The 27,234-nt window shown below is 60.2% G+C and overlaps 3 protein-coding genes across 48 annotated transcripts in view; all 3 read right to left on the bottom strand.

Moving 5' to 3' along the window:
- Positions 1 to 526: 526 nt before the first annotated feature.
- On the bottom strand, positions 527 to 11,810 carry USP19 (ubiquitin specific peptidase 19). 45 transcript variants are annotated; one of them, XR_014064143.1, is made up of 27 exons: positions 11,561 to 11,810; positions 9,988 to 10,247; positions 9,684 to 9,722; positions 9,372 to 9,500; positions 9,151 to 9,284; positions 8,768 to 9,067; positions 8,431 to 8,647; positions 8,145 to 8,301; positions 7,975 to 8,046; positions 7,759 to 7,874; positions 7,435 to 7,649; positions 7,156 to 7,351; positions 6,945 to 7,078; positions 6,677 to 6,835; positions 6,482 to 6,592; positions 5,911 to 6,021; positions 5,726 to 5,827; positions 4,871 to 5,011; positions 4,655 to 4,773; positions 4,318 to 4,455; positions 3,909 to 4,222; positions 3,699 to 3,809; positions 3,392 to 3,608; positions 3,157 to 3,309; positions 2,902 to 3,058; positions 2,639 to 2,817; positions 527 to 1,013 (listed from the first exon to the last, which is right to left on the bottom strand). XR_014064143.1 is itself a non-coding variant. In XM_081525466.1 (27 exons), the coding sequence occupies exons 2-27, from the start codon at positions 10,109 to 10,111 to the stop codon at positions 897 to 899; spliced, it is 3,975 nt and encodes a 1,324-aa protein (XP_081381592.1). In that variant the 5' UTR covers positions 10,112 to 10,247; positions 11,561 to 11,810; the 3' UTR covers positions 527 to 896. The 45 variants fall into 45 exon arrangements, 25 of the variants coding, with proteins under 25 accessions (XP_081381592.1, XP_081381594.1, XP_081381589.1 ...); XR_014064145.1 differs by having other exon boundaries at positions 2,898 to 3,058; positions 3,157 to 3,204; positions 3,370 to 3,608; ... (1 more) ...; positions 8,768 to 9,070; positions 11,760 to 11,810; XR_014064133.1 differs by having other exon boundaries at positions 7,435 to 7,655; positions 8,768 to 9,070; positions 11,760 to 11,810.
- Positions 11,811 to 12,118: 308 nt separating this feature from the next.
- Positions 12,119 to 25,107, bottom strand: LOC145520020 (laminin subunit beta-2). 2 transcript variants are annotated; one of them, XM_081525436.1, is made up of 33 exons: positions 24,883 to 25,107; positions 24,703 to 24,791; positions 24,408 to 24,580; positions 24,188 to 24,323; positions 24,032 to 24,105; positions 23,446 to 23,634; positions 23,285 to 23,348; positions 22,846 to 23,048; positions 22,636 to 22,756; positions 21,190 to 21,378; positions 20,799 to 20,978; positions 20,565 to 20,677; positions 20,236 to 20,315; positions 20,014 to 20,146; positions 19,672 to 19,830; positions 19,466 to 19,593; positions 17,317 to 17,449; positions 16,938 to 17,130; positions 16,717 to 16,860; positions 16,264 to 16,495; positions 16,017 to 16,180; positions 15,711 to 15,935; positions 15,403 to 15,620; positions 15,205 to 15,301; positions 14,739 to 15,111; positions 14,472 to 14,656; positions 14,157 to 14,398; positions 13,731 to 14,079; positions 13,205 to 13,412; positions 12,967 to 13,108; positions 12,708 to 12,884; positions 12,457 to 12,616; positions 12,119 to 12,377 (listed from the first exon to the last, which is right to left on the bottom strand). In XM_081525436.1, the coding sequence occupies exons 2-33, from the start codon at positions 24,788 to 24,790 to the stop codon at positions 12,241 to 12,243; spliced, it is 5,409 nt and encodes a 1,802-aa protein (XP_081381562.1). In that variant the 5' UTR covers position 24,791; positions 24,883 to 25,107; the 3' UTR covers positions 12,119 to 12,240. The 2 variants fall into 2 exon arrangements, with proteins under 2 accessions (XP_081381562.1, XP_081381563.1); XM_081525437.1 differs by having other exon boundaries at positions 21,190 to 21,429; positions 22,599 to 22,756; positions 24,883 to 24,952.
- The window catches only part of LOC145520021 (laminin subunit beta-2-like), a 15,984-nt gene continuing 13,854 nt past the window's right edge, over positions 25,105 to 27,234 (bottom strand). Inside the window, exons 32-34 of the mRNA XM_081525438.1 lie at positions 26,977 to 27,150; positions 26,620 to 26,776; positions 25,105 to 26,345 (exon numbers count right to left, since the gene is read on the bottom strand). Coding sequence (XP_081381564.1) covers positions 26,212 to 26,345; positions 26,620 to 26,776; positions 26,977 to 27,150 — 465 coding nt within the window. The 3' untranslated portion in view covers positions 25,105 to 26,211. The remainder of the gene's footprint in view (positions 26,346 to 26,619; positions 26,777 to 26,976; positions 27,151 to 27,234) is intronic.

The following is a 27,234-nucleotide window of genomic DNA, read 5'->3' as shown; positions in this document are numbered from 1 at the left end:
TAGCACCAGCACTCCTTCCCCACAACCCAGTTTTTTTCCTGCTCTATTCTCCCAAGGGATCCAGATGTTTTGCAAACTACAGCAAAGAAAGACCTGAGAAAAGGAGGCACTTCCCTCCACCCACATGTCCTTCCTGTTCCCCAACAAGTCCTTCCTAACCTGCTATCTGGTTGTCAGCCCCAGTGCCTACCCCTTTTACCCCATGCTGTCAGCTTCTGGAGTTTCATGGGGTACAGTCCACCCCTTCAGTCTAAGGTACTGATGTTGCCAACCATAGCTTCCTCCAGGCAGGACTCAGAATCAGTGGCATCAAAGGGCAGAAGTCAGGCCCCAAACATCTGCTGGCACTGGGGGCTTGGCTTTATGACCCAAAGGGCCTGAACTGGAACCTCATCATCTCGCCTCAGACTAGAGCAATTTACAAGATCTTTAACACACTCACACTCACTCTCTCTCACACACACACACAGCAGATGCTGCAAAGGGGAGGTGGCCACAGGACCTAGTGTATCACAGTGACTAAGTCTGCTTATTTGTCATTTATTTTTAAAATATATTTAAACAGCAGCAATCACTTCCAAAATGCAAAAAAAAAAATTACAGTTTTTAGAATAAAATTATAACATTTATAATGCGAGTCAGAAAGAACCGAAGGTACAACTGAGAATCAAATCACGCAGCACTGGGGGTGGCTGGAGAAGCCAAGGCCCACTGGTTGGGGTAGGGGGGGTCAAGTTGACGAGAGGTCACAACCTGTGAGGCTTCCACCCTCAAATCATCCCCCCCAACTCCCCATTGACGAAGCCAGTGTCCTCTAGGTTAGAGGAGAAGCGGCAAAGCGCTGGCCCTCTGTGGGGGATCCCACAAACCCAGTCCCCCCACCAACCAGGGACCTGCTAATCGACCTCCTCCATGTTGCTGTAGGTGGGGGCTGGGCGGTCCACAGGGGGGGCGAAGCGTTCAGGGGCTGTCCGCGTGGGGGCCACCTCGGGGGCCTGGCCAGGGCCTAGTCCCTGCAACAGAATATGAGGACAGGGGTTGGGGGCTGCCCAGTATGCCGCCTGGCATCCCAGGGGTGCTGGCTTGGAGCCCTGGCACCCAGGGGAGGGCCCCAAGGCAGGCGCAGACAGCAGCGGCATTGAGACAGAGAGACGAGATTGGGCCTGAACAGTCTCGCTTTATTAACACTTTAAATACAAGAAGTTGCTTGGGTAGGGCTATGCCCCAGGTCAAAGGTAGGAGCAGCAGGACAAACGGACAGACAGCTGGATGGGATACCCACCCACGGATGCTCTGCCCCTGCAAGAGCCACAGTCCCCACCCTGTCCCCTCAGAGGCACCCACTGAGCCCCAAGTCAGTCCCCACCACAGAGACAGGCATGGCCTGGAGGGGAAGGCAGGTGGACCAGCTCACTGCAGCTGTCTGCTGGTGAGCTCATCTCCAGGGGCTCTGGGATACCAGAGGATAGAACACGTTGAGCACAAGGGCCACCAAAGCTGCCATGGTGCCCAGAACAAAGTATCGGAGACAGCCCTCGTCTGGTGTGGTAGGGCCACATGGCGGGGGGCCCACCCAGTCTTGGGGCCCCCAGGGACCCAGAGGCGCAGGCCCCTCGGGTACCGGCTCCTCCTCGGCCTCCAGCTCCTGCCAAATCCGGGAAGCCTATGGTGTGCGGAAACGGCCATCAGCGCCCAGGGCAGGGAGAAGGGGGGAGGGAGACCCAGTGTCCCTAAGACCCCTGGCCATAATAGTCCCACCCGAGGTAGCTGGCGCTAACCCCCTACATCCCAGGTCAGGCGGCAGAGAGGGCAGGCAGGAGCCAAGTGGGTCACTTGCCGGGTTGTTGAGACTGAGAGCACCATGAGAGGTGAACTCTGACAGCACTGTGGCCTCAGGACACTCCCCAGTGGACATGCAGCTTTCCCACTGGGGTGCAGTTAGGGTTGGGGGTTAGCCAGTCAGTTTTTTAGCCCAGGCTCTCCACAGAGAAGACTGGCTCACGGAGGACATAACTGCCAACCCCAGAGTCATCTCCTGGCTCCCTCCCACCCACATGCAGATCCTGATCACGGTCTCAGAGTCTGCACATAGAGGGCTCAGGGAGAGGAGCGCCAGGAGGAGACTAGTCCAGGGAAGAATTGGGGCTGTGCCCACCAACCAAGCCTGGGACCCACGTCAGCAAGAGAGACAGAAGATCCTGAAGGCCCAGTGGGAACAGATGCCCACCACAGAGAGGGGGACGGCCACACAAAGCTATAGCCTGCTGGTGCAGCCCTGGCCGGAGTGCACGTCAGAACTCAGGGACAGTCATAAGGGAGGGTCTATGGGCCAGCGTGTGGGGAGCAGCAGAGGGAAAGCTGGGAGAGTCAGGTACAGTCCGTTCACAGCCCGGTGAAGTTTGTAGCAGCTCCTGGTGTATATTTGATGCACACGCCAGTGGCCACGTGTTGGTGTGTATGTACCTCTATAAGTGTCCCTACAACTTGTAATGGCTCTGGCTAAGGCTGCAATGTAAAGGAATCCCATCTGTGGCTTAAAAAGCCCAAGGCTTCAGGGGCTGGAGAGGAAGCTGTGCTCCACACCCCCCCAAATCTGAGAGTTGGGCCCCCCTAGCCTGAGAAGCTCCCCATGCCTCACCTGGCTGGCAGCTGACTCAGCTGCAGGGCCCAGGTCAGGGTGGTGCTCAGAGTGACCTGCCCGGGGGGGCCTCTCCACAGGAGAGTTCCGCCGGCGGTAGAAGAGGACGTAGGCGTAACGCGTCACCACCTGGCTCTCGTCTACTGTTGTCACCGTGCTGTCGTCGAACAGGCGCCAGCCTACGGCGAGGCGGGCAGACTGTGAACAGGGCCTGCGCCACCGCCCCTCCCGTCCGGCCGGTTGGCACGTGTGCCCTCACCCACGTCGCTGCGCTGGCTGCTGCGATCGTTGGGCAGGCGCGCGCAGGCGGTGTAGTGGCCGCCGATCATGCCCCCGTAGTGGTTGATGACAGCGTACAGGTCGTAGCTGGGCAGCTGCTCCTCTTTCTGACCGATACAGAACTTGCCCAGGTCCAGGTTCCTGCAGGGCCGGCCGGAGAGCAGTCAGCTGGTCAGCAGGGGCCCCTCCCTGCCACCACCACCATAAGCCCTGACTGCGGGCACCAAGGCGCTGCTCACCGGACGGGGAACTCCACCAGATCGTTGATCTTGTCACGCCAGATGAAGCTGCGAAAGGAGAAGCGCTTGAGCTGCACAATGAGCACGTTGGGCAGGCGCCACAGCAGCAACTGCTTGGAGGCCTCGCGGTGCTGTTTGCACTGGGGGCAGTACCTGCAAGGAGATGGGGCACTGTCAAGGGCAGCAGAGCGCCCAGCACCCCCGCCCCCGTACCTGCTGGCTACTCTGCTCTCACCAAGCCTCCTCAGGTGCCAACACCTCCGGCCGTGTGAAGAGGTTGAGGCACTGGTCCAGAGTGAAGTGGCCGGCGCGGGCAGCCTCACCCGCAGAGCCAGGGTCCTCGGCGCACTCCAGCTCCTTGGAGGCCACCAACACGAACTCCTGCAGGCGCTCGTTGTTGCGCCAGACCAGGGCCAGGCTGCAGTCGTCCCCCAGCTCCAACGGAACATCTCCTGGAAACAGGCAGGGAGGGAGTCACGCCGCTGTGGAGAGCTGCCGGCCCAACCCATGCCAGGGCTCCCTCGCCTGACAGCCTCAGACACCTTTGTCTTCTAGCCGCTGCTCTCGGTTGGACGCGTCAATTCTGTAGATGAAGAACTGGGGAGTGTGGGCACTCAGGGCTTCACTTGGGTGTTGGTACCCGGGCACGGCAGCTGAGAAAGCACATGATAATCGGAGCTCTCCTGTCTACCAGGGCCTGACCCAGCTCTCCCCCACCTTCCCTACTCCAGAACCTTTCAGCAGACTTTTACCTTCAGGCCGGGACATCCTCTCACCAACAGTCAAGGCGCCAACTTCAATGGGCCCACTGGCCACCATCTCAGAAGAAATGCCGCTGGTGCTAGGCACAGGGCCCCGATCAGGGGATGCCCATGCCCGGGAGGCCCCAGTGTCCCCCTCAGCCACAGGCGTCACCAACTGGAGCTCTGGTGGCTGAATGGGGTCCCTGTCACCGTCCCCGGCCTCCAGGGAGCTAGTGGAGAGTAGCGTGGTACAGCCAGGGCCCTGGGACTCCAAGGCCATGCGGCCGGGCTGGAAGGGCGGCTGGAACACACTCACAGAGTACCTAGCGACGGGCCGCAAAAGCCAGTAAGAATCCAGACCAGCACAGCCGGCGCCTCTGCCTTCCACCCCACCTTATCCCAGCCCCTGGGCACTTACCGGGCATAGCCCTCTAGGAGCTGAGCGAGACGGGCGTAAGTGAGGCGTGAGGCAGGGACACTGACCAGGAAGGGGTAGCCGATGTTCTCGGGGCGGCAGAGGCCCTTGTGGTCAGGCCAGTGGGTTTTCTGACAGAGCCTGGAAGGAAAGTGGAGGGAAGAAGGGGGCTTCAGCCCCACCTCTGCACCATGGCCAGCCCAGCTTCCCCAGGGGTCTGGGAGAGTGGTGGCAGATGGGGGCAGGTAGAGGACTTAAGACCCCCAGGCCTTTATGTGGAAAAGAGGGAGGGTGGCAGGTGGAAGCAGGAACAGGGACGGGGCAACATGGGAGTCCTCACTGGTTGCAGTAGCCCACGCGGTAGCACCGGGTACAGCGCTTCAGCTTCTCATCCTCTGACTGCTGCTTCCGCTGGCAGGCTGCACACTTGGAGATGGGGATGCTGGGCACCTGGGGGCGCTAGGGTGGGTGGCCTGGCTCAGTGAGGGCAGGCGGGGCAGGAAGGCCATCCCCGCCCCCACCAGGACCCTGGGTCACCGGGGTGGCCCCTACTCACCTGTTGTACCTCTAGCACCACCACCCGCTCTTTGGCCAACTCTGGGGACAGCAACTCGAAGCAGAGGAGCGTGTCGGACGGGGACACGGTGTCCAGTGAGTGGGAGGGCAGGAATACGCGGTGGAAGCGGTTCTTAATCACCTGGGGACAGAGAACACACAGATCCAATGTGAGGACAGGCACTTCCCCTAGCCCTGCTCCAAACCACAACAAGATCTGGCCTTGATCTTGGGTCAGCAGGGACGGGTCTGGGGTAAGAAATATGTGCCTCCACTGGCAGCAGCCTCAGTGTCCAGTGGAGTAAGGAGCCTGGTCCATAGAGAGGATGAAAGATCAGGATTGGGACAGGTGTGAACCGTACCAGCTCTCCACACCAAGGGCCTCAACCCTGCTGTCACCCAGTGGGCCCTGTGGAGACTGCCATGAGCTTACTCTGGAGGGGCCACCTTCCAAGAGGCATGCCCCTACCTCTACCCCACTGAGGAACAGGACACTGCCAGGCAGCAGCACACAGATCGGGGAAAACAGAAGGGAGAAGCACAATAGAGAAGAACCAGAGCTGGTGGATGGCTAGTCCTGTGGCCCAAGCTCCTTATCTGAAGAAGAGCAGCTAGGGGCCAACACCAAGAGGGGGAATATATTCAGATGATGGCGTGGAACTGAGGGCACCTCAGGTGCATCACCCAAGTGCCTGATTTCAACCACGCCTCATCCCAAAGCACCACGCCTGTCTGTGCAGTCACATGCACGTCTGCACGGACACATACAGATGCTAACAACTGCACACACATATCTGCGTGTTGCAAACACAGACACACGTCCCTGTGTGTAAGGGGCAGGGAAGGACAGACACACCTCAGCCAGACGCAGGTTCTCGGGCTTCACGTGGACACTCTGAGACAGGGAGTCCAACACTTCGCTCGCACTGGAGTTCTCCTTGCTGACGCTCACCAGAAACTGTGGTGACCAGAGGAGAGAGTCCGTGGGGGAGAGAGGCCAGGGTCTCGGCCGTAGCCGGGAAGTACGAGCCAAGTTCTCACCTTGATGGGCTTGCTGTGGGGCTCCCGGGCGAAATAGAAGACAGGGAGAACCTTTTGCTTCTGGGGCAAGGGCACCGGCAGGTACAAGAACGGGTCAAAAGTGATGGAGACCTGAAAATGCACAGGTGCCACTGGGTGGCCACGCAGAGGGTAGGGGGCAGGCTGCTGGTGCCCAGAGCGCCCGACCCAGGCCCGGGGACGGCTCTCGGGCCTCACTGCCCAGCCTCAGGCTGAGAATGCTGGATGGACCAGGAGAACCGTCAGGAGAGAAGGATCCCTGTTTCTGACACTGGAGGCCTGCTCCACCGGGCCCTCACTCACACCCCATGTGCCTTTCCAATTTTTCCCATACCCCACTCCATCTCAGGTCACCCAAAGAGCGCTTTCCCCTCAGTCAGGAAGCCCTCGCAGCCTGACCTCTGCAGTCCACACAGGGCCTCAGGCCCCCCGAGCTTCTTTGCCCAAATCGTGCCCTGCAGCACCTAAAGGTACCTGTGCCTCTGAACCCATTCTGATTAGGCTACCCAGGACAAGCTAGGGGGTGCCTGTCTTTCTAGGGAGCCCGTCACACCTTTGCACACACGGGGCACACCAGCTTCGACTTGTACTGGCCCTGAAACAGGTCCACGATGAAAGAGTCATTCCTCATCTTGTGCCGCTGCCAGGCTTCCTCAGCCACCACCTGAGAAGCAGAGTGGTGAGGGCCAAGGAGACCCGGGGGCTGGGATGGGCGGGACACAGGTGCGCCTCCGCCCCCAACTCTGACCTCATCAGGCCGCCCATCTGAGTCCACCGTCTCCGTGTAGGGCTTATTCTGAATGCGGTTCAAGTCCTCGTGCAGCCCATCCAGCAGGAAAGCCATGAACTCCTGGGCATCGTGCTGGGCATAGCCTGTGAACTGGCTGGCCTTGCTCGCCACGATGGCCTGGACACAGGAGCAAGGTGTGAGCCTGGAGCCCCAGCACCCACCGTGCTCCTGGCTGGCTGGCCCTCCGCACCCTCTCCAGCCAAGGGGAGGAGTGGCCACAGATCACCTTCAACTTGGAGGGCTGGAAGGCATGGTGGGTGCCCTTCCACAGCGCCCGGAGCAGCACAGCAAAGCCGATGGCCAGACGCCCACCAGTCCCCAGCGGGTTGTTGTAGTTGATCTCGGCCTCGAAGGAGCGGTCTAGGGACAGCAGCCCAGCAGAGGTGTGAGTGGGGGCAGGTTGTCCCCCATCCCCGGGCTCCAGGTGCTGCTCTCACCATGGAAGAAGTCCCGCAGCTCCCGCGTGTTGGACAGAGACTGAATGACGCTGTTCATGAAGCAGGTGTTGCCTAGGTTGACGAGGCCGGTGAAGCCTGGCAGACACACCTTCTTCTCTTCCTCCTCCTCTTCCTCCACGCTGTCTCCACTCACCGGGCTGTGGGGCATTGGAGGCACCATACATGTGGGCTTGGGCTGTGGGAGCAAGAGAAGCATGAGAGAGCAGCCCTGAGCTCTCCAGCCTTCAGCCCTGGCCCTCTGCACCCCGAGATTCTCACCGACGCCAGGTGTGGCTCTGACTTTGGGGCTACATGCTCCATGGGGGTGCGGGCGGCCACCCCATCGAGGCCTTTGTCCTCAGATCGAGCCTTGGGTTTCTCCTTCTCCACGGCCCGGGCTTCCTCCTGGCCCGTCAAGGGATGGGGTGTACCTCCCGGTGGGGCTGAATCCAGGGGGGATGGACCTGTCGGCACGGCGACCTTTGCACCACCCACTGCACCTTAAAAAGGGGGAATGGGGGGGGCTGGTGGTTAGCAGCATGTGGCAGGGGTTGGGGGTCTGGGTCCCAAGGACCGGGCAATGAAGGGAGCTCGTGGGCAGACCTCGTGCAGCCGGGGCCTCCAGGCCCCCCCAGCGCTGGCTCTGCCGCTTGCGGAGGCAGATGTCGATGCGAGAGGCCGTGAAGCAGAAGGTGCACTGCTCAGGCTCGATCAGGTTCCTGCAGAGGAAGGCTGCACTCAGGGACTCTGGTGGAGGGGCTGTGGGGCCAGACGGTCCAGGGACATGGAGTGCAGAGCGGCAGGACAGGTACCACCCACCTGAGCTTCACCTGCCAACGGAAGATGGTGTGGGGCCCGCAGCCCGGGTGCAGTCTCAGGAAATTTCCGTCCCTGCAGGGGCAGGACAGAGGGCAGGGCAGGAGAAAGAGCATGAGACGCACTGCCCTGCCTGAAGCACACTGTCTGCCCCGGTCTGCCCACCCACCCACCTGGTCTGGAAGATAAGCGTGAAGTCCTGCTCGCGGAAGAGCACTCGAGAGGTGTCCCTGCGGATTTCCTTCACGTACACGTGCACCACCACTGAATCCGGCCCCTTCTCATACGAGTCATTCTTGACAAACGCCAGGTTCACCATGGACTCGGGCTCTACATTGAGACCACAGCTCAGTGCCACCCAGGACAGGTTCCAGCCTGTTCCTATTCTACTCCCTCCCCACCCACTCACCCACCCACCTTGCAGCTCGAGCTCGGCCTGCCCAACCCCAGCCCCTTTACCATCCGCCAAGGCCGCAGCATCTGCGGCCACTGCCATCTCCTCCTTGGAACGATCGTCCTTCTCAGGGTCTCTGCTCCGGGCCGTGGTAGGGGACACTGGGTCGCTCCTGGGGGCTGCTGCCGTCTTTCCTGTCAAAAGTGCTAGATTCTCCTCTGAGCCCAGGAGGCAGGTCTGGGGCGTCAATGGTGGTACACGGAGCTGTTCCTCAGCCTCAGCCTATTTGTGGTGAGATCATGAGCAGGATCAGCCTTGGGTCTAGTGGGCGCCTCCCTCTCCACTGGAGTCCACACCCTTCCCCCTCACCTCCCAACCCCCAAGCAGGCACCCCACTCTCACCTGGGTGGCCGGCTCAGCCAGGAATGGGGGGGCATCACCCCGAGGCCCAGGGCCATCTCTGGCCCCTTCCCCCTCTGGCCCTCTGCGGAGATGCACGGCCCTCTTGGCGCTGGGCCCTGCCTGAGCCCCAGGACCAGCCCCAGCGCCTACCTCACCACGGCCCTGGGCCCGCTTCTGGTTGCGAGCCTCCTGCTTAGCCCGCCGGGGCTCAGGGCCTGGCTCCAGGGCAACGGGAGATGGCTCCTGCCCATTCTCCTGGCACCGCAGCCCTGGCACCAACTCCTGGGTCCCTAGAGGTTTCTTCTGCCAGAGATATAGCAGTCAGGCTCTGTCAACTACACTGGGGATCCCTGCCTCTCCCCTCCCACTGCTCTGGAACTTACCAGCAGAGAGGGCCATGTAAGCAGAGGCACCTTCTTGGGCAGTGACAGCTGCAGGAGGCCACCTTTGCGAGCCTGCACTTTGGTGCAAGAACTCTCTATCTCGGCGTAGAACACACCACCCCACTGCCGACCATCTGGCAACAGAGTGGGAGGAGTCAGCTGGGGCAGGGGATATCAAGGGGCTCACATACACTGCTGGCCTTGGAGCAGAGGGACGTTACCTGGGAGCCGCAGCACACAGTCCGTGTCTGTGAAAGCAGCGTCAACTTCCTCCAGCCGCACGGGACCTGTTCCCACGCGCAGCTTGACAATCACCTCATCAGCACTCTGCCTCCAATCGAGCCCTAAGTCTATACAGGGAGTGACCAAAAGATTGTGAGGGTCTCCGTGAGTTTCTGGTGAGGATCAGCAGGTACCAGACACCCAGCCCCAATGGAACTGCTCTAGACAAGAGCTATACCCCCACGGTGCCCACCACCCCTTTCACACCAACCAAAGCACTCTAGCATCCAAAAGGCCTATTCTTTACTCACCCTCTTTGGTCTGCTCCTCCCGAGGAGTGAATGCTGACCCTGACAACAAAGGAAAAAACAGGGAAATGAAGATGGACAGGCAGCCTCTGAGACTCGAACACCCCACCAAACACCATGTTGAGGACTTCAGCCAAGTACTACAAACTTCAAATCTGATGCTGTACCCAGCCTGCCACTGGTCCATCTCTCAGCATCAGACGAGGATGGAAGGAAGAACAAAAAGAGTCATCTCCCAACCCCCCATGTGTATGCTCAATAGGAAGGGAGAAGAAGGCCACAAGGGCCCCAGGAATGCCACTCCCACCTCTCCTAGGATCGCCGTCCTTGCTCTCCTGGTTTGCTCGATCCTTCTGCTTTTTCTTACTGGTGGCCTCCTCCAGTCCTGAGGGCCCTCTCCTTGGGCCTGTGGCGCTGGCCCCGCCAGACATCTTGAGCCGCTTGGTCGACAGCCAGAGTGCCCCGGGGTCGGCAACGGCGTCTGGGTCAGGGCTACGGCGCTTTCTTCCTGGCCCAGCTATCTTGGCAACTCTTTGTGGACAAATTCTCCAGCAAGGAACAGACAGCCTAACGAGCAAGGGACCAGCGATCACTACCAAGGACCAGAGTTTGCGCCCTGGTTACACCCAGGGCTCGGCAACCTAGGACACTTCTAACCATACAGAGCAGTGTCTTTCCAATACCTGAGGCAGCCCTGGCTACTCTCAGACGATTCCTAAGGGGGAATAAATAATGCACGTAGGAGCAACCATTTCTGGCTGAGCCTCCTAGATGCTGCCACACAGACCCACAAAGAGAGAAGCCTCACTGAGGAGAAGCCAGGTCAGGGCAGCTATGGCCCGGGACCAGGCTCCTTCATCAATCTGGAGACAAGCCATGGCTCCAGCCCACAGGGCTGGAGCTCTAAGCAGGGTGCTCACTTTTCCTTCACTCTCACTGGCTGCTTAGTCACCACCCGAGAAGTAGGAGGTGGAGGAGGAAGCCAGGAAAGGAGGAGACAGACAATTAAACAGCAGGAGGACCAAGCACTGTAGCTGAAAACAGGCCCAGCCCAGGTGCTACCACTGCCCAGGTTAAGGTGCCCCACCTGCCACGTGACAGTTTCCACCCTTCTCTGAACCTAGTTCTATGCACTGCTTGGTTTTTCTTTTCTTTTTTCCCTACGTCTGAAGAGATTCCTCTCTCCAGCTGCTGTCCTATACAGAGAGGATCTTGCAAAAGCTAAGGTGAAAAGGGTATTCAGATGTCACACTTCCCTTTCAGCAATATCCCCACCTCAAGGCACCCTGAAGTAGAGACTGAAACAGACATTATCCCCTTCCTTCCCAGGTCTGCCCCCTCATCAGCTCTGAGCCAGAGACTTTCTACCCAGTTTCCTACAGACCCACAAGGGAATTCTGGGCTATTTCTCCATCCAAAATAAAGTTCTCAAAACTAAGATGAGAGTGGGGATGAAGGAGGCGTGTATTCAGGATACCTGGCAGCCCCCAGCACGGCCTGAGATAGTGGCAGGACAGATAGTGACCAGTCTGTGTGTTCCCCAGTGTGAGGGGGGGGGCGGGTAATGTCGGGGGGCGGGGAGAGATTCTTCTACGGGTCAGATGTGGGACTGGTGGGCTGGATCTCCAATGACGACAGATCCAAAGTCGAGGGATGGACATCCTCCGCCTCTTTGCTCCCAGGCCCCAGCTGAAGGTCGCGTCCCTCCCCTATCCTCTTGGGACGTTGAGGAGGGAAAGAGGCTGCCTAGAGACCCAAGGTGGCCTAATCCGGCCGCGCCGGGTTACTGACCACAGACCAGCGCCCCAGCCGGGCTGCGACCCAGTTCCAGCCTCCGAACCCCGTGCCCACCACCACCTCCTCCAAGAAGCCGCCCTCACTCGCCGCCAGCCCTCTCGGAGATGGCCGGCCGGCCACAGGCTGAATGTAACGGCCCCGCATGCAGCAGTGGGCCCGGCAGGCCGCCGGACTCGAGGGGTGGAGACTGGACGGCCCGTGACCTTGAACAGGCCGCCCCAGGCCCGCCTCGCGGCCTCCCCGCCCCGGCACGACCGGCGAGCAGCGGCCAGCCCCACTCACCGAGCGAGGCCGCCGCCGCCAGCCCTCTTCGGGCCCTGGCAACCCGCTCTCGGTTCCGGTTCCGGCGTCAGGTCGGTTCCGGTTCCGGCGCGCCCCTCCCCCGTCCCGGCGCCGCCGCCACCACCTCAGTTGCTTGTTTTGTTTCGATTTCCAGTTACGGCCGCGGGTGGCTGCACGCAGGGCCGGTGACGCACATCCGGCGGGAGGGGGCACGCGGCGCCGGGCAGCTCCGGGGGTGGGCCGAGCGGAGGGGGCGGGGCTCCGGTGCCTGGGCCTCTCTGGGGCCCGGCGGGTGGCCGCTTCTACAGACTCCTCCCAGAGACCGCGTCCTCCCCAAATCAGAGTCCAGACCACACCCGGGGATTCACACTGGTTTATTGGGGGGGGGGGGGGGGGCTTGCCAGTCTGAGGACTGTTCATGCACAGGCGATCATGCGTGCGGGGTGAGGCTAGGGGTCGGGGGGGGCGCCTCGGGCAGGGGTCACTGGCAGGTGTTGTAGATCTGGACCTGCAAGTTGATGGCCTGAAGCACGCTGCGCATCCTGGCCTCCAGCCCGTCCAGCTGAGCCGCTTTGCCCTCCAGCGCCCGCTCGTTCTCCTCATAAGTCCCTTCCAGCTCTGGCAGAGACGAGTCTCAGATGAAGCATCCTTCTCCCAGAGTCCCACGTCTCTGGGGCCCCCCCACCCCCATCCTCACCTTGTAGCCGCTGCAGCTTGTCTTGAGCGGCCTGCAACAAGCCCCGAGCCTCGTCCCGCAGTTGCTCTGCCCGCGCCTGCGCCTCCAGCACACCCTGGGCCTTGCGCTCAGCCAGGGCCCTCACTGTCTGGTACTGGTCCCCCAGGGGGCCCTGCAGCAGCTGTGGATGTAGAGGCCGGGGGCTGGGTGGTGGCCCAGTGGAGGCCCAGCCTCTGTCTCCAGCCCTTCCAGCTGGCTCTGCCTCAACCCACCTGTTCAGCTTCCCGGGCACGATCCTGGGCACTGCCAGCCGTTTCTTCTGCACTTGAGGCTGCCAGGCTATTCCCGGCTCGCTTCAGTTTCAGAGCCTCCAGGAGACCATCCAGTTGCTGAGCCCGCTCACCTGCGGAGCTCAGTGCCTGCTCGGCACCTGCCATCCTCTCCTGCACCTGCCATGGGTGGGCCCAGGATTAAAGGGGTTTATGCGGTGTGCTCCTAACCTGGCCCCACTGGTGTCCAGGGAGGCCACACCTGGTGTAGGGTCTGCTCTGTGTCCTGTGTGTCAACCACTGCCCCCTGGATGGCACCCTGAGCAGCACCCTGTGCCCGCTGGGCCTCCTCCAGTGCCGCCTGGACTGTCTCTGCCTTCTGTTTCTCACCCTCAGCTCGGCTCCTGGGGAAGAGAGGGAGTCAGAGCCTGCCAGTATCAGGATCAGGTGTCAAGGAGGGGGTGGCGGGGGGCGGGGGGGTCCAAGGTTGGGGATCAGACCGTGCCCGCCGCGCGTCGTTCAGGAGCTGCTCAGCCCGGCGCACATCTCCCACAGTGCGCGCCAGGATCGTGTCCACATCTGCCAGGCTCTGGACCCGCTCTGCGATCTCACCCGCCAACTGCTGGATCTGCTCAGGCGAAGCTGGGATGGAGAGTTCTAGCACCCGGGTGGCCACCATCTCAATGCTATCAGGGTCAGCCCCCTCCTCTATGGAGACACAGGCAAGGGCTTAAGGTCAGAGCATGGGCACAGGGACAGGATCTGGGGGTATGGACTCCGAGACCACACATGGGGTATGGATTTGCTAGCAGGCAGAAGGACGTAACCACAAGGACAGGACTCTACATGGGACACAGATTTGGGGTCGTGGACTTTGGGATGACATAAAGGCAAGGCTCGGGGTCCACACATCCCGAGTCCCTGCCCATTGGTAGTCACAAACACAGGTACCGTGTGGGCCCTGACTCAAGTATGAACACAGACACAGGGGAAACACCACGTGGCCTGGGCCACAGGGAGGCTCACGGCTGAGGAAGTCCTTCACATTCTGGATAAGTTGCCGCAGTTCCTGGTTGGCCTGCTCCACCCGGCCCCTGGACGCATTAGCCTTGTCCAGGGCTGCCTGGGCCCGCTGCTGGGCCTCGCCTGCCTGTCGACGGGTTTCAGCTACCTGGCTGAGGATGCCACCGCCTTCCGCCAACGCCTGCTGCAGCTCTGCCTGTGTGTGGCGGGCCCGACCCAGCGCCAGGTCCGCCATGGCTGCTGCCCCACTGCAGCTGAGGCCCCCACAGCGGGGCTGCCCCTCCTCATCCCGGCAGCCGGCACCCCCGCAGGGACTCGTGGCACAGGGCGCGTCTCCTGGGGACCCACACACCTGCCAGGCACAGAACAAGTCAGGGCTGGGGGAAGGAACAGCCACACCCACATGTCCCACCCAACACTGAGCCTTACCAGCTCATTGATGCCTGTCAGACTCAGGGCGTGGGTATGGGCAGAGAGCTCGCCCAGGGCCCGCTGGTTGGCCATGTGCCTGCGGTTGAAGTCCTCCCTCTGGGCACTCATCAGGGCCTCTGTCCGGTGCCGGGAGTCTGCTGAGTTGCTCACAGGGCTGGGCACTGTCAGGGCCGACATGTTGGCATGGCGTTCTGCCTCTGCAGACAGGCTGTGGGCCTGGCGGATGCTGTCGTAGGCACCTGAGTTGGGCAGAGGCGGGCAATCAGATGAAGATCCACCCTGATCCACCTGCCTCGGGGGTCACCAACTCACCCAGGAAGTTTGAGTGCTTGAGCAGGTCCAGATGCTGGTCAAGCTGCCGCAGAGTGAGATTAAGTGCAAGCCCGTCTCGCTCTAGACTGCTCAGTGCGTGGTTGGCATTGAAATTGTCATCCTGCACGTCTGTAAGCTCAGCCTCCAGCCGGGTCAGATGCTCCGTGGCCTCCCCAATTTTGCGCCTGTGTGAAGTGATAGAGACTTCAGCCTTGGCACATTGGGCCCCTGCCCCATCCCACCACTCATCCTCGGGCTCGTCCGCACCGCAGCTCCTCTGTGGCCTCCACGAGCTGTGCGGTGGAGGCGGCAGAGGCATTTCGGGCACCCACGATGCCCTGCACAGTGCCCAGCTTCTCCTGCAGGTGCTGGAAGCTGCTCTCAAAGGCACCCAGCACCCCTGTCTGCTGCAGCTCTTGCGTCCACTGCTCCAGGCGCCGTGTGCGGGCCACCAGATCCTGCACCACGCGGTCCCAGTCCCCGAAGCACGCATGGCAGGGGTGGCAGGCAGGAAAGACTCCTGAGAAGCCACGGGCACACTGGTCGCAGCGCACGCCAGACACGCCAGGGCGGCAGCTGCAGTGGCCCGTGGAACGGTGACACTGAGGTATATCTATCCCACGAGGGTCACAGTCACAGGCTGAGGGCAAAGGACAGACCACAGGGTTAGGGTGCCAGTGGAACATCCTGGGAAGCACCCCCCCATCTACTCTGGCCCCTCTAGCCCCCTCACCGCGGCACTGCAACCCAGGGTCTCCCCAGTGGAGCTCCTGGCACTCAGAACAGGTCCGCCCGCCGAAACCAGCACGGCAGTGGCACTGTCCTGTGAACTAGAGTGGGAACAGGCAGAGGTCAATCAGGGGCAGAGCCCTTGAGACAGGAGGCAGGCAGCTGGCCCTACCCACCCAGGGATCCACGGGAAGTGCCCTACCTCATTGCAGGTGGGGCCTCTGGCTCGGCTTGGGTGGCAGGCACAGGGCTGGCAGCCACGGCCACTGGTGAGGTTCCAGAAGTTGGGGGCACAGCGGTCACAGCTCAGACCCTGGACATTGGGGAGGCATGGGCACTGCCCACTGCTTGGGTCACAGTTGCAGCGGTCAGTGGACGGGCACTGCCGGGGATCTGTGCCCAGTAGGTTGCAGGTACAGCCTGTGCCAGCCGAGATGAGCACACCAGTCAAGGGGCATGCACCAGTCAAGGGGAGCCCTGCCCAGTAGTCCCCCCCATCCCCACACTCACGGTGACAGCTCTGTCGGGCAGCCTGCCCATGGAAGCCAGGCTTGCAGTTGGCACAGCGCGGCCCCTCCGTGTGGTGTAAGCAGCGCAGGCATTGCCCCGAGTGGGGGTCACAGGCATCTGGGTCCGTGGGGTCAATGTTCCCACTGCACTCACATGGTTGGCACCTGCCGCCTGGCCTTGATGGGTCCCCAAAGTGCCCGGGGGCACAAGCTTCGCATCGCAGCCCTGCCCACGGTCGGGGGGGAAGGCGTGAGTGCTCAGCCCAGCTGCTCCACCCTGGTCCCGCGTCTGCACCTCCCCACTCACCTGTGTAGCCTGCCCGGCAGTGGCACACGACCTGCTGCGAGTACCCATCCCTGTGGCAGGAAGTAGCGAAGTGCCGCTGGCTCCCGGGGCCTTCGGGGCAGGGGCAGGGCCGGCACTGGCCCCCATAGGGCAGCCGGGGGTCCCCATGGAAGCCAGCAATGCACCTGCAGGGAGAAGAGGGAAGTGCTGCGTCCTCCCTGAGTGGCGTGCCTACCCACCCACTCATCCACGGCTGCTCCAGGCTCACCTTTCACAGTGCTCACCCCCAGTGTGGTCCCGGCAGCCCAGGCAAGCGCCAGTGTGGGGGTCGCACTCCTCTGTGTGCCCGTGGCAGACACAGGCCCGGCAGCTTGGGAACCCCCACTGGCCCCGTTGGCAGCGGTCGCAGCGAAGCCCAAATGCACCAGCTCGGCAGGGGCACTGCCCACTGGTGGTGTCACACAGGCCGCTGAGCGCCCCCTCGGGGCTGCACTGGCAGGCTGGGGGCAAGGCAGAGACTGAGCCAGGAGGGGCTTTGAGGGGAAGCTGGGTGAGGTCAGAGTGGAAGGTCAGGGGATGGAAGAGAAGGTCAAGTGATCAGGGCTGAGGATGTGGGGTCAGAAGCCAGAATGAGAAGAAGGAAGAAGTAGTGCCAGAAAAAGGAGGGAAGACAGTAGTGGGGCAGGGGGCAGACAATAGGAGGGATGAGGCCGGTGAATACCTTGACAACCCGTGGGGCCAAAGCCATAGTAGCCAGGGGCACAGAGGTCACAGCGGCGCCCAACCACTGCGGGTTTGCACCGGCACTGACCGCCATGGGGGTTGCACTCGGAGCTCAGGGAGCCCTGGGGGTCACACTGACAGGCTGTGGGGAGAGGAAATAGGGCAGGTCAGGCTGAGCCCCCACACCTCTGCCCCACCAGCCACACCACACACACTCACGCAGGGCTCCGTTGTAGAGCAGCGTGGACAGGCTGATGAGGAGGGGGCCACAGGCCTCGGAGGGAAGGGGCTTGCTGGGCATCAGACCCTCCTCATGGCAGCGGTAGCGTTCAAAGGTGGCCCGGCGCTCCAGAGAGGCCGCGTCACCCCCGCTAAACATCTCCAGCCCCAGGACACGGGGCAGCAGCACCAGCTTGAGAGATGAGCAAGGAAGAGTGAGGTTCAGAGCCTGGACCACGTGGAACCACCAGGACACTAAGCGTGGTGCCCCCTCAGACCTGCCTCTTCCATCCCCAGCGCCATCCAGCCAGCCACCACTACAGGACCCAGCCCACAGGCCCCGCAATCTTGGTAGGTGTGGGAAGAGGGAGGTGTTCACCGAGTCAATGAGTAGGCTGGGTCCAGAATAGGGGGCCTCAGGCTGCGCACTTCCTCCTGTTCGCACCAGCTTTAGATGTAGCTTGTAGGAGATGCCAGGCTCCAGGCAGACAGGTCTGGGAAACACCATGTGCCTGGGGTAGGGGAGGACGGGTATGGGGGTCACCCAAGGTTCCCGTATGCATCATCTTGGCCCTCCCCACGCCACACTCAGCAACCAAACCACTGGCCAAGAAACAGACTGTGCTGGGCCACAGACAGCTGACAGCTAGGTGGAGAATCTGTACAGAAGATTCCCATAAACATGCCTTCACTGGGATCATCGCCTGTGCTGAAAATACTCCATATGGCCTTGCAACCCCACAGCATTTCCCTGGCACAAATATTCAGTTCAGTTCAGTCACTCTGTTGTGCCCGACTCTTTGCAACCCCAAGGACTGCAGCACGCCAGGCTTCCCTGTCCATCACCAACTCCCAGAGCTTGCTCAAACTCATGTCCATCGAGTCGTTGATGCCATCCAACCATCTCATCCTCTGTTGTCCCCTTCTTCTCCTGCCTTCAATCTTTCCCAGAATCAGGGTTTTTTCCAATGAGTCAGTTCTTCACATCAGGTGGCCAAAGTATTGGAGTTTCAACTTCAGCATCAGTCCTTCATACTTTCCAGTTTTCCCTCCATGTCCTTTTCATGCTTCCTCCAACCTCCACCTCCAACCTTCCACCATGGCTCCTCGTCACCAAGACTGCATCACCTCCCCCTGCCCCAGGTCATTCCCAGCAGCTTCCAAACCCACCCTAGGGTTTTTCTTCGATCCTTGCTGAAAAAATCTTTACTCAAGATTCAAGTCTCCCTCAGCTGCTGCTCTGTCTTTGTTCTCCTGCTCAACACAGCCCTAAAATGTAGCCGTAGTCACTGCGTCCACTCTCTAAGCCTCCCACTCCCGGGGAGCTTGTGCCCCAACACGCCATGCAGTCGGCCTGTCCCAAGGTCACCGGTGATCTCCTTGTAGCCAAACCCAGCAGCAACTTCTCTATTCTTATCTGCTCCAGCGTCCAGCAGCATGCAGTGAGAACAGTACGTCTTCCTTCCTCAGACACTCTTCTCAGTTTCTGGGACCTTGTCCAGACTCCTGACTTCTCCCCATCCCCCAGCTGCTCCCTCCCTACTGAGTTCTACCACTAGAGTACCCCAAAGCTTGGTTCTGCTCCTCCTTCCTTTTTCTGGTCATTTAATTGAGAACCACCTCTTTACGGACAAGTTTTACATCTCCAACGTGAGCCCTCGACACATAAATCCAACACATAAATCCAGACACATAAATCCAACCACCCCCTGGCCTTGTCCCCTCATGTCTCAGCATCTCAGAATTGCTCCCCACTAGGTCTCCATCTCTGAAAAGAGCCCACGCCATCCAGATGCCCAAGCCCCAAACTCTGGAGTCACCTTTCCACATTTTCTCCCTTTCCTACATGTCTAAGCCGTCAGCTCTGCCACCAGAACCCTATGGAAATTTCTGCTCCTTGCCGCCTCAACTGCTACACCTGTGTCCAGCCTGCTGTCACATGGCTAACTCAGTAACTTCCAGCAGAGCTCCCAGCTTCCTTCTGGGTCCTTTAGGTCTATCCTCCACTGGGAAACTAGAGGAGTCTTTGTTAAATGTAAAATTGGCAAAATGTCTACAGTGGTTACAGCCAAGCTCATTATGCTATTTTCTCTACTTCTATGTATTTTTATTTGTATGTGATAAAAAGTTAAAAAGAAAGTGATTTAAAAAAAGATCCATGAAACAAATACTACCCCCCAATATAATAAAAACCTTAATCAGGCCAGTTACATCCCTGCTCAGAGCACTCTGACACCCTCCCGAGCCCCCAAAGGCACCCCCCCATCCTGACACTGAATGGGCTCCCCTTAATTCATGCCTTGGCCTCTGGAACTTGGACCCCTGAAGGAGCAGGCCTGGTTCTCTCTACTTCCTTCCTCTGACCCGCACTATGCCCAGCAGCATCGGTAAACAGCACCCAGAAGGAGCAGGCACTTGAAGGAACAGATGAATAAGCAGTGGGTCTTCCATGTGCCCTGCAGGGAGCTGAGGGCTGACTCACAGTCTGCCTCCCCAACAGTGGTAGGTGCTCCCACGAGTGTCCTCACCTGGTGCCTGGCCGCAGGGTCCCTGGGATGTGGTCGTCTTGGGGCAGCACGTGCCCACATGGGCTGCGGGCAGACACAGGACCTGGACGCTGCACGGTCAGTTTCATCTCCGCCCACTGCTCTGGCACCTGGGGGGGCATGGGATGATGGAGGAGGTGCTCCCACATGCAGAGGTGAGCTCTGGGTTAGGTGTCGCAGGATCTGACCTGGGGCTCCAAGCGCAGCAGCACGTCGTAGTCCATGGCTCTTGGTACAGAGGCCACCACAAACTCCAGCACCTGGCCTTCCCGCAGCCTAACAAAGCCCGGGCCGGTCCAAGATGGAGTGCTCCCAGGGGTTGCCAGACGCTCCACCACATCGAGCACCTGGGAGACAATGCAGCTGGGGGTGGGGGGGCTCTTCTGCCACAGCCTGTCCCCAGGCCCCAGCTCTCCAGTGGAGGCCCTGCTCAAGGCAGACAACCTCCCTCCACCAGGCACCACCCATAACCCGGCCTCTCCATCCATAGTACCATCCATGCCCTGCCCCCCCAACAGTGCCCCCCCTACCTGCCCCCGGGCTTCCTCAGCCTCCCAAGTTAGGTGGTCAAGGAAGGGCCGGAAGTAACCAGGCTGCACCTGCTCGCAACGTCGCCCCACCATGTGCTGGCGGCAGCGGCACTGGCCCGTGGCCTCGTTGCACCTGGGGAACACGTGGCTACTCCATAGGGATCCGCCATCCCGCCCAGGACCCTTTCCCCACCCACCCAGCGCCCCTTACACAGCACTCACTGGGGATCCAAGGCACCACCGATGTCGCAGTCACACGGACGGCAGCCGAGCAGATCATGGCTCAGGCCCCAGTGGCCAGGCTGCAGGACAAGAGGTTGCTGAGGGCCCAAAACAGACTCCCCTCTCTGCCCAGCGGAGAATCCAGTGATGACTCTCAGCCTCTGCACTCCTTGGGGAAGTACACTCCCCAGACCACTGGCTCCCACCCTTGGCCTCTCACCCAGGTTCAGGCCCTAAGCTCTCAGCACCCACCCAGGGGGGCATGGACACCACCCCCTAGCCCTGTGCTCTGAGGAGAAGCACAGAACTCCGGGCCCCTCCAGTCGCACCAGGCAGCGGTTGCAGCCCTGGCCGGTCACTAGACGCTTGCAGAAACAGGCTCCACTGTTGCGGTCACAAGGGGTGCCCCCAGGCACCGTGCCCCGTGGGTCACACTGACATCCTGCAGGGAAGGAGACCCATCAGCCCTGTGGGGAGCTGGGGCAGTGCTCGTGTCCGGCTGGGTCAAGGGTAAGAGATCCAGGGTCAAGGTGAGGACTGGAGTCAGGACAGGAAGCACATACGCTGGCAGCCCAGGGGGTTGCTGGTGCTGAGCCCAAAGAAGCCGTCGCGGCACTGCTGGCAGCGAGAGCCCACCACGTGTTCTTTGCAGCGGCACTGGCCTGAGACCAGCCCCAGTGCAGGGTCATCGTAGGGATCACAGCGGCCTCCATCTTGGGAACCCATAGGGTCACAGTCACAGGCTGGGGGCACAAAGAAGTGCAGGGTTACGCTAGGCCAATGAGCCCAGCACCGATCAAGTCTCAAGCCCCACCCTAGATTCCCAGTCTGGCTCCACAACCCCCCAACCTGACCCTCCACCCCAAATCTCTGCAACTTGGCCATAGTCTAGCACATCCTCCGCTCCTAACCCGGGGACAGGCTTCCTGCTCCAGGGTTCAGTTCCCGCCTTACAGCGGCACACAGCAGGGTCGCGCAGGTCCTTGGTCGGGTCCCGGTAGAAGAAGGGCCGGCAGAGCTCACACTGGCGCCCAGCTGTGTTGTGCTGACACCCATCACACACGCCTCCGCTCACGTTGCCGGATGCCAGGTATATGGCCATGTCGAAGTGACAGCTGTGGGAGTGCCCGTGGCACTCGCACTCTTGGGAGAGGGGAGGGAAGAGAGGGCAAAGGTCACCGGAGGGACCATGCCCTGAGAGGAAGGGATTTAGGGGCCCCCAGTGCCACCTTAGGTCCCTGCCACCGGCCAGAATTTGTGGGTGGGGGTTTGGCTTTCTACTGGGCCCCCCATCAGAGCAGACTGTTGCGAAGGGTTGAAGGAGTCCCTGGGGGCATCAAGACCAGGATGAAAAGTGAAAGTGTTAGTCGCTCAGTCATTTCCAACTCTTTATGACCCCATGGACTGTAGTCCACCAGGCTCCCCTGCCCATGGAATTCTCGAGGTAAGATAACAGGAGTGAAAAAAAAAAAAAAAGATAACAGGAGTGGGTTGCTATTTCCTTCTCTTCCTTCTCTAAGGGATCTTCCTGACCCAGGGTCAAACCCAGGTCTCCTGAATCGCAGGCAGTTTCTTCAACCATCTGAGCCACCAAGGAAGCCCCCTTCACAAATCTTTTTTTTTGGCCATGCCTCATGAAATTAAAAGACGCATACTCCTTGGAAGGAAAGTTATGACCAACCTAGACAGCATATTAAAAAGCAGAGACATTACTTTGTCAACAAAGGTCCGTCTAGTCAAGGCTATTATTTTTCCTGTAGTCATGTATGGATGTGAGAGTTGGACTATAAAGAATGCTGAGCGCTGAAGAATTGATGCTTTTGAACTGTGGTGTTGGAGAAGACTCTTGAGAGTCCCTTGGACTGCAAGGAGATCCACCCAGTCCATCCTAAAGGAGATCAATCCTGGGTGTTCATTGGAAGGACTGATGTTGAAGCTGAAACTCCAATACTTTGGCCACCTCATGCGAAGAGCTGACTCATTTGAAAAGACCCTGATGCTGGGAAAGATTGAGGGCAGGAGGAGAAGGGGACGACAGAGGATGAGATGGTTGGATGGCATCACTGACTCAATGGACATGGGTTTGGGTAGACTCCGGCAGTTGGTGATGGACAGGGAAGCCTGGCGTGCTGCAGTTCATGGGGTCGCAAAGAGTCAGACACAACTGAGCGACTGAACTGAACATGGCTTGCAGGATCTTAGTTCCCTGACCAGGGATTGAACCTAGGCCCTGGCAGTGAAAGCGCTGAGTCCTAACCACTGGGCCACCAGGGAATTCCTTCCGGATACTCTTCAGACACAATGTAGGTGTTACGGACTTAACCAACCAGCTCTAGGTTGTACTCAGGGCACAGCCAGGCCACAGAGTTTTGGGGCAGTGGGGGCTGGGGTCTCACTCACTCTTGCAGGCATGACTGTGGCGGTCCTCAGCCGGGTGCCAGGGCAAGTCGTGATAGAAATTCTGACACTGCTCACAGTTAAGGCCCCGAGTGTTGTGTTTGCAGACGCAGGCCCCATGAACCTAGGAGGGTGGGCAGGCGCATGGTCAGCATGGCCTAGCCAGGCCCGCCCCTGCCCACAGCCCAGCTCCAGCCAGCCAAAGGCCCTCACCATGCCCTCAGCGTGGGCTGGTGCCCCCGGGGCGGGCGCACACTGTGAGGCGTGTCCGTAGCAGAAGCAGTTGCCACGCACAACCAGCTCGTAGAGGGCGTAATAGTACTTCTCACGGATCTCCCGCCGGGGGTCAAGCAGGTTGTCCCCAAGCGTGTGTAGCCGTGTCAGGTTTACCCGTAAGTTGGTGATCTTCAGCAGGTCTAAGCAGAGGGAAGAAGATTGGGAACCCACAGGCCCAGCCGGCTCTTGCTGGCCCACGCCCAACCTGGGGGCTGAAGCTGCCAAGGTCACCTTGGGAGACCTCCTGTCTATAGCTGTATGAGCTAAACTGGACTTGGCACCTGCCCTAGGAAACACCCAAAATAGCTCCCGAGGCCCCAGATAGTCAGCAGCCGGACGCTGGGACTGTGCCAGGCTCAGAGAAGGGAGCACTCACTCTGGATCCGTGGGCTGTAGGGGTCTGGAATGGGGATGGCAGGGTCCAGGACCCGATAGATGACCTGGGAGGGCATGGAGGCATTGCAGACACTGGACCCGTGTCCAAGGGCATGCTCACCGTGCCCCTTCTCTGTCCCAAGCCCAGAGCCCAGCCCTCACCTCGCCTTCAGTAGATGGCTCAATCTCTGAGTAGCGGGACTCACAGACAACATCGTCCCAGTGCCGTGGTGGGGCCAGCGGGACTCCGGGGAAGTCTGCCGCACAGTCATAGGAGAAATAGCGGTACACGTGCCAGGTGCGTCCGAAGTCAGCTGAGCGCTCCACCAGCATGGCAGCAGGGCGAAATGTCTGGGTGGGGAGCACAGCTCATCAGCGGGCACCAGGACCCAAGTCCAGCCCAGGCCTGTCAAGAACCCTGTGCAGCTGGGGCCTGCTCTCAAGCAGCTCATGGAGAGGTAGGGGTGACCAGAGGGAGCCAAGAAAGAATCGGGAAGGAAAGACACCCTGAGTGGGGAAGTCAGGGGCGCCAGGGAGACAGCGCCTGACCCAGCCTGGGATTGGGACAGCGTGTACACAGGCCTGGAGGTGGGAGGCAACAGAAGCTGTGGGAGGTGAAAGGGCCTCCCATCCAGCCAGGGAACAGCGTATGAGTACAGAGAGGCTGGGCTGAAGATCTGGGACTTTGTTCATGGGCACTGGGGAGCCAAGCAGGATGCTTCAAGCAGGCTCCCAGACATGCAGGCACCTTGAAGGTCATAATGAGGTGCGTGAAATGGAACTCAGCCTCCAAGTCCAGCTGGATGGTGACCACGGGGACACCTGGGGCAGGAGTCAGAGGTCAGGGCCTTGAGGCTACTTGGTGGGCAGCCCTGCTCCCCCCATACCCCACCTGCAGCCTCACCATTCTCTGACTGCCACCAGGCTGCCCGGCGCTGTGGTGCAAAGCTGGTAACTACATTCTGGATGCGATGGCTGTTTGGATTGTCTCTGGCAGAGAAGGGGCGCCGGGAGTCACACAGAAAGCATTTCTTCTCATCCTGGGTCGGATCAGGGTCAGGGTCAATGTCTCAGCCGCTACTAGTCCATCCTGACTCGGCCCCCCACCTCCACCCCAGTCCCACCTGCAGGTGACTGACGATGCAGTAGGGCTGGGGGCCGTGCAAACCGCAGGTGGACGAGGCAGTCAGTCTGTCAGCGCGGCCCACCAGCAGGTCGCCTGTGGCAGGGTAGCAGCTTCCCCGAGAACAGCTTGGCACATCCGGGGCTGGGGCCTGGGCCAGGGCGGTGACCAGCACTGGGAACAGGGGGTCAGCTGGTTCTGCTACACTATCCCCCACCACCACAGCCCCTGACCCAGCTACCCCAGGACCCACCATCACATCCCATCCCCGCCAGGCCTTCACCAGGCCCTCTCACCGCTCAGCAGCAGGCCCAGCTGAAGCTGCCAGGGCCCAGGCTGTCCCGGGAGGTCCCTCCCTCGTCCCCCTGCTGCGACCCACTCCATCCTGAAGAGAAGAGGAAGAGCATGAAGAGGGATGAGTGGTCTGGGGCCCGTGCCCTCCTATCCCCTCCCCTGGGGTCCCGTGTTGACTCTGCCTGTGTGGGTCCTTGGCTGATTCCCCGCTCGCTCGCTCGCTCGGTCCTCTGTCGGTCCAGCGGTCCCTCCACTAGCTCCGAGTCCAGCGACTTTGAGCAAAGTTGGGAAGTATGGCAGGAAGTAAAGCATGGAGCGGATGTCGGGCAGGAGCGCAGCATCGTACAGAAAAGCCTTACCTCTCTGGGAACGACTCTCACTCTAGAAAATCGACACAGACTGGCTCACCTGTAAACCTTTATTGTGCCCCCAGGCCCAGGTCTGCACAAAGCCAGGGGAACACTGGGGTTTGGGGTCCTAGGCCACTGTAGTTCAGGGACACACAAAACAGGGGTTGTGGCATAAGCAAAGGAGAGGAGTGTGATCTTGGGGACCTCAAGGGGCCTGTGGAGACAAGCCTTCGTCCCCAGTGTCGTCGGTGCTGTGGGACTCTCCATCAATTAGGCTTTTCAGTCCCAGGGCTCCAGCATCAGTGGGGCGGTGGAAAGGCGCAGTCAGGGCGCCAAGCTCCTCTATTCAGGGACTGTGAGAAGCTTTAGGACAGCCTGACCGGAAGGACAGGACAACATGGGGGTTTGGGAGAGATGGAGAAAGGCCATCCCGTCCAGGGTCTCTGCCTCCCCCAGTCACTACAACAGGTAGGCATGAGAAGAACTCAGTTTCCTGGTATGAAAAAGGGAGCTGGGCACCGACAGCAGACCAGAGCAGTAGGGAGTGAATCCAGATCTTCTGGCTATTCATCCACTCCGGACTTTTTGGCCCACTGGGAGCGCCCAGATCCGGGCTTGGAATGCGGGCTTCGGGATCGCGTGCCCCACCCAGGCCCCTGGGACCTCAGCGGGGACCAGACTCTGGGGTCTGTAGGGCCCTGTTGGGGTGACTTTGAGCTTGCTACATCCACGCCCACTGTCTGGAGTCAGGTGGAGAGTACCCTGGAGCAGCGGGCCCAGGGAAAAAAGCTGGGGTTCTTTAGGGGAAACATCAAGGTTCACCAGTTGGAGTGGGGTCACCAGACACCAGAGGGGTCATGTGGTCAATCTAAGGGGCCCAGGAATACTAGAGGGCGCTCAGAATTATGGATCACTCAGAGATAAGGCTCTATCAGGATCTCAGCAGGCACTAGATGGCCTCAGGGAGTTGTACGTGACCCCTCCTATTTGTCAAGGTCAGAGGACCACTAAACAACATGGTGTCACATGGATCACTCAGGATCAGCAGGCACTCTGGTTGTCTCTGGGCTCTCAAGGTCAGGAGATTCCTGGGTCACTGTGGGGTCACTTGGAGTCACCCAGGTAGTCCGAGTCCATCTCACTGATATCCACAGACCGAAGTCAGCAGGTGGCGTATGCCCTGGCCCACAGCTGCATGTGACCCAGTAGCTCTGCTGCCCGCTGCTCCAGGGCCCACAGGGTGGCCACTTTCTTGCCCAGTTCCTCCTCGTTCTGAGCCAGGCGGCGTTCCAACCCTTGGGATTAAGGTCATCTGAGCCAGGCTCTGACCTCTGGCCCTAATCTCTGACCCTGGTCCTCATCTCCATCAAGATTCTGACTCTGACCCCAGCCCTAAATAAGCTCTAACCCTTATCAACATTTGACCCCTCTGTTCTGGACTTTGACCCCAGCCTGATCCCCATATGAATATGGACCCAACCTGGATCCAGCCCTGACCCTCCTACACCATCCGTCTAACTCTGACCCTGACCACCCCCCATACCCACCCACCATGGCCCAGCCACATACCCTCCAGTCGTCTCCAGCTGTTCTGTACCAGTGTTAGCAGCTCTCGGGCTTCAGCTCGTGCCCGCTGTGCCCGCTCTCCTGCATCCTGCACCATGGCCACAAGGCTCTCCGTGCCCTCCTGCAACTCCATCACACCCAACTGGGCCACCTGCAGCTCCTAGGGCAGGGCTGGCTCTGAAAGCCCACCCACCTGGACACTACTGTCCCTAACACACTGCCCCTTGAAGTTCCCAGAGGGGAGGGGGGCTTTAGAACTGAGACCCTGCCTCAGCCCAGTGTAGCCCAGTCCCACCTAAACCCTGTTTCATGCTACTCCACAGGGGTCTCAGACCTTGAAGCCTGCTTTTCCCATCTCACCTGGCCCAGGCTCCTGGCCACGCCCAGAGCATGTGTGGCTCGCTCGTCTGCCTCCAGGGCCTGCCCCTGAGTCAGGGCCAAACGAGTCCTGAGAGCCGCAGATCCACTGGACAGATGTCCCAGGACTGGGGTCACATCCCCTGCCAGTGCAACCTGGGCCAGGTAGCTGGCCACCTGAGGCGGAGATCAGGGGACCACAAACAGGTCACAACAGGGCAGGGTGTTCACATGGTCAGGGTATTTAGCACCGTGTTATCA

The sequence above is a fragment of the Giraffa tippelskirchi genome, chromosome 9 (assembly GCF_054371585.1).
Source record: "Giraffa tippelskirchi isolate mGirTip1 chromosome 9, T2T-mGirTip1v1.2.pri, whole genome shotgun sequence".
Taxonomy (NCBI): domain Eukaryota; kingdom Metazoa; phylum Chordata; class Mammalia; order Artiodactyla; family Giraffidae; genus Giraffa; species Giraffa tippelskirchi.
Note: the sequence above shows the minus strand (reverse complement) of the source record. Positions and strands in the feature narration are given on the sequence as shown.